Source organism: Cannabis sativa, chromosome 5 (genome assembly GCF_029168945.1).
Source record: "Cannabis sativa cultivar Pink pepper isolate KNU-18-1 chromosome 5, ASM2916894v1, whole genome shotgun sequence".
NCBI classification, from domain to species: domain Eukaryota; kingdom Viridiplantae; phylum Streptophyta; class Magnoliopsida; order Rosales; family Cannabaceae; genus Cannabis; species Cannabis sativa.
Genome location: NC_083605.1, coordinates 26460547 through 26468770, shown reverse-complemented (window position 1 = coordinate 26468770; position 8224 = coordinate 26460547). Strand labels below are relative to the sequence as shown.

At 39.4% G+C, this 8224-nt stretch overlaps 1 protein-coding gene across 1 annotated transcript; it reads right to left on the bottom strand.

Moving 5' to 3' along the window:
• Nucleotides 1-2027: 2027 nt before the first annotated feature.
• LOC115717108 (nitrate regulatory gene2 protein) lies at nucleotides 2028-7379 on the bottom strand. The gene is made up of 4 exons (XM_030646052.2): nucleotides 5657-7379; nucleotides 5315-5499; nucleotides 4539-4762; nucleotides 2028-3066 (listed from the first exon to the last, which is right to left on the bottom strand). The coding sequence occupies exons 1-4, from the start codon at nucleotides 6906-6908 to the stop codon at nucleotides 2274-2276; spliced, it is 2454 nt and encodes an 817-aa protein (XP_030501912.2). The 5' UTR covers nucleotides 6909-7379; the 3' UTR covers nucleotides 2028-2273.
• Between the last annotated feature and the right edge of the window lie 845 nt (nucleotides 7380-8224).

The following is an 8224-nucleotide window of genomic DNA, read 5'->3' as shown; positions in this document are numbered from 1 at the left end:
TAATTCTAAAGTTAGACTATGTCTGATTTATGAATTTTCATTAAGCAGGGGCGAAATTGTAAAGAAAAGAGATTCTAGGTATATTTATTTATTAATAGACTTTATATGTCTAATTAATAATTAAATTAAATGACAATATTATTTAATAATCTATTTTAATTATTAAATAATTAGTTTTGGCATTTAAATGGCTAGAATTGGAAAATTGGCATTTTTGAGAAAATAGAAATAAAATTTGTGAAAACTGCAAAAACCAAGTGAGGCCCATTACACACCATGGTCGGCCACTTAAGCAGGTTTTTCAAATTGATATTTTCATTATTTTAATGCCAAATAATTCCTAACCTAAACCTAGTAGTTGCTTATAAATAGAAAGTGATAGCTCAGTCAAAATGACTACTTTTTCAGAAAATCAACTCTTCAGAAAACTTGGCCTTCCCTTTCTCTCTATAGCCGAAATCAACCCTCTCTCTTTTCTTCTTCTAAATTTCGAAACCCTCAGTGATAGAGTAGTGCCCACACACAGCAAGTGGTACCTCAATCATAGATTGGAAGACTGTGAATGATCACATACAAAGAGAAGGACATTCAGGCTCAGATCTTGATAATACTCTGGGACAGAAAGGATACAAGGGTTAGAGATCTGAGTGGAAGGAGACATTATTCCGCTGCCATCAATGTAAGGTTTTCTTAACTTTATATGTGTTTATTTATCGTTTAAGAAAGTTCATATTTAGGGTGTTAAACAACATACTTGTGAGTAGATCTAAGATCCTGGTAAAATAAATTCCAACACAGTAAACGTAGACAAAAGTAACTAATACAAGTTGTAACAGAATGAATACAATACACTTGAAGTTAGTTACAACAGCTAACAGAATGGATAACTAATTATCCTTGACAATTACAATTGCCTTTGCAGACCCAAGGCCCTGAGTACCGATCAGCTAGACGGTATATCAGCTTCTAAGAGTTCTTCCTCTTCTAGGGATCCAGATCCCCATAAAAACCAATACACCTCCAACTAAGATCATCAGCCCTATTGATCCAAGCATCAATATGGTAATCATTTTACGAAAGAATACGAGCCTCCACAAGAGCTTTCCAAAGTAGAGCCAGCCCTCCACTTTTTCCTTTAGCATCCACACAAAAATAATTATTGAACCCAAGCCAAACACGAATCACTTCCATATAAGGACTCTTTGAACGGGTTTCGGACAGAAAAAATCACAGCGGCTGAAAATCTTTAACATGAGTGGCAAGAGCTAAAACAGTCCAAGGGTTGCCAAGCCCCTCGACATTCCACTAGAAAATTCATGGCACTCGGCGACTCTGTCTCGTAGAGTCTGCCGCTTCGTTAAAAACCTAAAGTCCAATCCTCCTTTGAAGAAATTTCTTCTGCCAATGCCTCAAACCTTGACCCACTTCTCATTAATCCCTGTAAGTCACCTACTTCCCGCACATTATTGGTAGTCATGCTTGCTTTTCTTGTTACAAATCTCATTCATTTGTCTCTCAACCCTTTGGTGTTTGGCGCTAGCCCCAGGCCATAAACTACTGGAATCTCATGAAGTATCCGTGTTGTATCATGAATTTCAGAACTAATTTATTTTCTCATAGTCTATTCTTTTATATATTTGCACTCGTATTTGCAATCTAGTCCATTTTAAGTTTTTAGAAGTTTATTCTCGTGTAAATATCATATCATTCTCAAAGCTTGTTCAGTGGCGGAAGGTCTAAGCCAAATTAGAACACATTCAACGCGTTCCCTGCCCATGATATCATGCGTTTTCAGTATGTACTCGATAGAGGGCATTCGGTACGAAAATTTGTAGACTACAAAAATCAAGACACTTCTAATTGTAATTGCCATAAAGCACAACAGATGACGTTTCGGTTTTACTTCCCTTGAGAACATAACAAGTACAGAGGAAACATGTTACTGAGCCAAGATTGGAAATGGCTTTGTGCAGAGCCAATTTTTTCTTTTTTTTCTTTTTTGCAGTACAGAGCCAAGGAGTATCACATACAACAATGTAAAGCGATTTCCCTATACATAAAATTTTGTTTTCCCAATCGAATGGACTGCGAAATCACAAAAGTAATCCAGATATTTACAAATTGACAAAAGTTAAACTCCCTCGAAAGCAAAGGGCCTATTTGATGTTACCCACCAAATTTTAAAAAAAAAATAGAAAAAATAATCTCAGTTCTTAAGAGATATTAACTTGCTTCAAAAATATAAGTGGGCAAAAAAATTATGTACTTTTAACCTATTTGATTGAATAGGATCGAGTACAAACAGACTCAAGTGCCTCTGTAAATAAGGAAGAAAAGCTAGTCAATGCTTGAAACACTCCTGGCAAACCCGTTTGAAGATTGTTTAGCGTCATGGCCCTTGTTACCTCAGCTGCCTTGGAATGCCTCATCATTTCATCTTGCACTCGTCTCTGGCAAGCTGCAAGTTCTGTCTTTTTCTCAGCGAGCGGGTCCCGAGCATCCAAGGCTAATCCGCCTTCTGCCCCAGACCCAGATTCGGGCATCCCAATACCAACCATGGAGTACGACTGGTAGAATTTCCTCTCTAAGTTTCGGATAGATGATGCCTTCTTCTCGAGCTCCTTTGATGCACTTTCAGTGCGCTTTTTTACCTTAAGCTCTTCACTTTGCTTAGCAGATATCACATGGACAACATTGATAAAGCTCTTGATGGCCTCAGATGCCACTGTGTCTGGAACACGATCAAGTGCAAGCTTCCACTCATCACAAAAGACATACACATCGGAGGGCTCTCTGTTGCCATTGACATTGTCATTGTCAACAGGAGTAAGAGTGAGCTTGAACCATCCATGCAGTGACCTAACAAAGTCCCGTTGGAACTTTATCAAGCGGCAAAAACTGGAATGCCATGAAGAGACAGCTGATTCAAGGTCACGAGTTGCCTGCCGGTGTAGCTCAGAAGTTGATTCACCCTTTGACGTTCTGTTCACAAGACCACGAACTTGTTGCACAATATTATTTTGAATTTCATGGTACTGGTGCATTGATCTCCACATATACATAAACCTACATTTAACACATGAGCGAAATATAGGTCAGAAGGATGTGAACATTTGTTAGTTTTCATGAAACCTAATCAGAATAAAATAAAGGGTCGTAAAACTTCGGGACTAGGCAGACAGGCAATCAGTACTTAACACGAATTCAGAATTACTTGTTAGATAGTCCATATGCAGTAGACTGAAAGAGAAATTTCATCACTGATTTTACTTTGGAAAAGCAACACTGCGGTTTATTTCCTTCCTGATTTATTGTTAATTATTTTCTCGTTCAAGCAATGGTACCTTAGTACTAGAGCCCTACTGAATAGATGGAAGGTAATAAAGGCCAGCGGCCCCACAGGTGAAGATAAAAGAGGGAAAAAGAAAATCTGAGTCTTTTTCGTATTATGTGAACATAAATAATTGAAAGGCAATTACACATTTTGAAAGCCAATTCAAACTGGTTTGTCAGAATTTAGGAATCATCTCACTACTACCACTATATAAAATGTACAAATATAAAAGAAATAACAAATGAAGCTTTTTATACTAATAGTTGTAAATAACAGCAATGCCAATGATCCTTAAAATGATGTGATGATGATTTCCTTGACTAACTCACATCTATTGAACCAGAAAAATAATTCTAGAATCTTAAAGAAAGACAATAGTGGGTGGGCCACATACCAATGAAGTCCAACTCACCTAACTCCACATACAATAACTTTTTGGGTCCTTAAAATGGATCTGGAGATAAGTGAAACATAACCACCCAAAAGCCAGATACTGGGCCACCATTTAGTATTGAGAAATATCTAGCAGCTGGATAACCCAGTACAACTAAGGCACATGTGCTTCCAGAGAGGATGAAGCAAGTGGTACTATAGCAGTTATCAATAATGACTTTCATCTACCAAGTCAATGCATGTAGTATTTTGCATTGTGAATGAGAGAATTCAAACCAGTACAAAAGTAAAGCGTATCTACTCTAAATATATTTAACTACCAGAGAGAGTTCTGATCCTCAAAGCTTCCACTTTGAGCTATCATACTGAGGATGCACTAGCAATTCACATTCTCAACACATTTTAGTGCCACATTTAACACTAACGTCTATAAGTGACATCAAGTTGACTGACTACACTACACAATAAGACACATAGCATATAAGAAATGAAAAGGGATGGAAAGAAAAGGATTTTCTGTTTTTGTTTTTGTTTTTTTTTTTTTTTTGAAGTTCAATCATAATTTCATGTTAGCTTTCAGGTGAAATTAATGAAACGGCAAGTGGACAATTTAAAATCATCAAATTGGTCAAGAAACGCCAATGGCTTCACATGACCAACACATATCTCATGGTGTGTAAACTCTTTCGATTTCAACCAAGATGTTTTATGCGTATTAAATCATATGTTCTAACCAAACATAATTAGATTCAGTCAGTTCACAGCCGGCCACAATTTATAGTTGGTTAAAATCAAGATAGTCGATACTTACCCGTGACAGAGTTCAACGAGCTGAGGAACTAGGTCAGTGTCTCTGAGACCAATGATGGCAGTTGAGGTTGTAGAAACGGCCTGAGAGGTGACTATAATGAGTGATTGCAGCTTCTTTAAGGAAGTTTTGGTCTTGTCTAGCTTAATTTCATCTTCTCCTTTGTACTCTTGACTTTGTAGCAGTGACAACTTCTTTTCATGTTCTATCTTGACAGTTTCTCTTGCCTAAATTTCAAAAACAAAGCAGTTTGCAACATAAACTTTATAACATTTAGAAAGGAGAAAGGAATATAAATAAATAAATAAAGAATCTCCTACAAAAATTTCTCTAAAAGTTAAATACAATTTATGAAAAGATTCAAAGTAGCCCACACGAAAAAGATAGTTGAAACCCAACCATGTTCATACTCATCCACATGGAATGTTGTCAAGGGCATATCAGTGAATAAACTATGGGGTTGGAGAAAGTTACGAAAGTAGCAAAAAGCCAACATGGAATAACTAAACACCATAAAAGATGCTACTTCTACTTAATACAAACCGTCCAATTTACAGCAATTACCCAGATAGACAGGACACCAACGAAGTGGAGCCCACCATTTGAGCAGGGATGAAAATGTCAATAAACAAAGTATTTAACTTTTTGAGAATAGTCAAATACTGCTGTGGATTAACGCTATCCAGCACCGTCCATACCAGGTCTATTATCTATATGATTACTCATTACACTATGGTGACCCATTTCCTTAATAAAAATTAAATGAATTAAATTAATACCTTCACTTCCTCGTAAAGCTTCTTTTCCCAAGCCAAGAGGCGGTCCAAAGTGGAGCAAAGGCTCTTTGGACCGCCCTGCTGTTCGAGTGAAGTGGCGTCGAGCCTGTACCTAACAGCCAGGGGCGGTTTTGAGGTCCAGCTAGAGCTCAACGTACTAAGTACACTGCTCGAGTGATAAACGGTCTCTGTTTAAAATAAAAAATAAATAAATAAATAAAAATTGAAATTTTGCACCAGTATGAAGGAACAAAACAGAGAAGAAAAACAACAAGAACGAAAAAATAGGGCAATTGAGTGAAAATGAGTTAACGTCCAATAAGCATAAATTCCATTCCCACTTACTTTTAAGCTGCTTAAAGCTCCGATCAAGCTGAGCCCTCCCAGTCTCCAGCATTTCCGAGACCTGGTCTCCGGCAGCCGCGGCTTTTTCAAAATTCTCTTTAATAGCCTCCACGATTTCCTTAAGATCCTTGTGCCTCACAACCATTTTCATGTCCGAAATCTCCCCGTAGTTGGCTGACGAGTTCTCCGTCCTCCTCTCGGACTTGCTGGTACTGGCCGCGTACTTGGGTGGCTGTGGAGGCTGAACAGGTGCAGTTGCAGCACTCACCGATTCCGCCCGAGTCGACGATCCAAAATTCGAGTGCACACCCATCTCGGATCTCGAATCCCTATCGTCATCTTCATCCTCAGACGAGCTTGTTGTGCTGTAATGGTCGCCCCACTCGCTGCACTGGACCTCTTCCCTCTCTGTCTCGGTAAAATCGTGCTTCTGGTGATGAAGGTGATCTTCTTGAACCTTCGGATGGAAAAAATCGTACTCCGATCTTTCGGTCTCTGTCTCCGTTTCCATTTCTATTTCGGAGTCACCTTCATCGTCGTCGTCGTGATTAGATTGCTTCTCCTGTGGGAACTGCTTCGTCTCGGTCCTGCGCTGATTGAAAAATTCGGAATCGGGCGGTGAAGGAGGGTAAAAGTTTTCCCAGTTCCAAATCGATGATGCCTGAGATGGAGTACTGGTATAGGTCGAGTTGGCCTGGAAAGCAGTGGGAAACCCAGTAGTAAAATTGGACTTCTGGCTCTGAGGGGAAGACGACGGACTCGATTCCGAGAGAATGTGGGGAAGCTTCGGCTGTTGCTGTTTACGGCGGCGCTGGAGGTTGTGGCTCCGGGAAGGAGGAACCGAAGAGGCGAGAGACGAAGAAGAAAGTATGTGGGGTAGCTTTGAGCTGGCTATAGTGGGAGAATGAACCGGAAACGGAGAAAATGGCGGAGGAGGAGGTTGGTGGAGCGACGGGGAGGGAGACAGAACACGTGGGGAGATGGGTTTTTCGGAGGGAGGCGGCGGATGTTTCTGGTACAGCTGCGGCGGAGGGTGGAGGAAGACAGCGGGGGTCTGGTCAGAGACGGCCAGAGGTTCATAGGAGGCGAAGGAAGTGAGTGCGGAGCCGGTGACGCGGAGGGAGCGGCAGTAGTCGGCGTGAGCAGCAGCCAAGTGGTGGCGAGCGTGGACTGCTTCTTTCATGAGGCGGCGCCGGTCCTTACACCGCCTCACCGTATCTTCATTGTCGAGCTTCGAGGCCGCACAACCCATCTATAACAATTGGGTCGCTCAGACCCACAACCCAGAAAGACAAAGAACAAGAAACCCCTCGGTGGATTCCCGAGGTATGGCGTGGCGCGCTTTCTGCGGTGGTTGTGAGGAATGGGGATGATGGCGCCTTGCTTTTGGGCTCTTATAGTAGTTGTGAGTGTGAAATAGAAACAGAGAATGGAGAAATGAGAGAGTGAAACACTGAGACTGCACAGTGTGTGTGAGTGCTTTTTGGTTTGGGTTTTTCTTACACATCTGTATTATTAATTCGCTAGTTCCTGGGTCCTTGTCATAACTAATAAAACACTATTGGGTTTTCTTTTCTTTTCTTTTCTTTAATTAACAATTGTTTAGTCTTTTTTTTTTAATATTCAAGAAAGGAAGGGACATAAAATACAGAAAGTTAATTTTATAATAGATATATGTGTAAAGATTATTTTGTAAGAGAGTAGGTAATAAATCTGATGACTGAATACAAACTAAGGGTGGCTTCCTTCGGATTTTATTATTATTTTAATAAATTGTGGGATTAATTTAATAAAAATGTTACTTGTATGGTTCATAACATAAGGCTGTTTTTTGTTTTTGTTTAGTCTTAAAGATGTATGTAGAGTGCTGAGACTGAGCCTGTGTCTGTGGGATCTTCCTTTCACCCAATTGTGTGGTCCCACTTGTTTTCATTTATCCACTCTATCTTTGCTCAGCTCCTCTTTCTCATTTCCATTTACATTTGGTGCACACATTTGTCACAATAGAGGCTATTGTATTTTGCTACATAAATTTATATGTTAATATAGGAAAATTTGAGTTTTTGTACACCATATCTAAAAATTCTCACATCAGCAAATTTTTTCCACTTTATCAATTATAACCCTGTAATTTTTAAACCTAATATGTTCTTTCTCTCTCTCTCTCTCGCCCACCACCATCTGTGGCCATTCCTCTATCTCTTTCTCTTTCCATGATCCCGATTTCTTTACATGTGACCCATGTTGTCATCTCATAACCACGCCAAAAACTTAGAACCCTAACCCCGAAGAGCCACGAAGATACCTCAAATTATCATTCAGCTCCATTAGTGTCGAGTCCAGTCAACGTCGAGCCCCATCGATTCCAATCTCGACCCCCTTGATTTTTCGTTAATTCTAAGTTTATATATTTTTTTTCTTTTAGATATTCATGTTATTGTTGATTTAGGTTAAACTCCATTTGGGTTAGTTTTGATTTTGGTTAAAAATTAATTTTAACTAAAATATGAGTTCGTTTGAAATTTTGATTTTGGGTGTGATCTTTGTAAAATCTTGAAATTTTTTTCT

Excerpts from the sequence above, each read along its gene's own strand:
- LOC115717108 (XM_030646052.2), bottom strand. The coding sequence starts at position 6,908 with ATGGGTTGTGCGGCCTCGAAGCTCGACAATGAAGATACGGTGAGGCGG. Across the intron at positions 4,763-5,314 it reads AGCTTTACGAGGAAGTGAAG|GCAAGAGAAACTGTCAAGAT; the intron begins GTATTAATTTAA and ends TTTGAAATTTAG. Across the intron at positions 3,067-4,538 it reads CTCGTTGAACTCTGTCACGG|GTTTATGTATATGTGGAGAT; the intron begins GTAAGTATCGAC and ends TGTTAAATGTAG.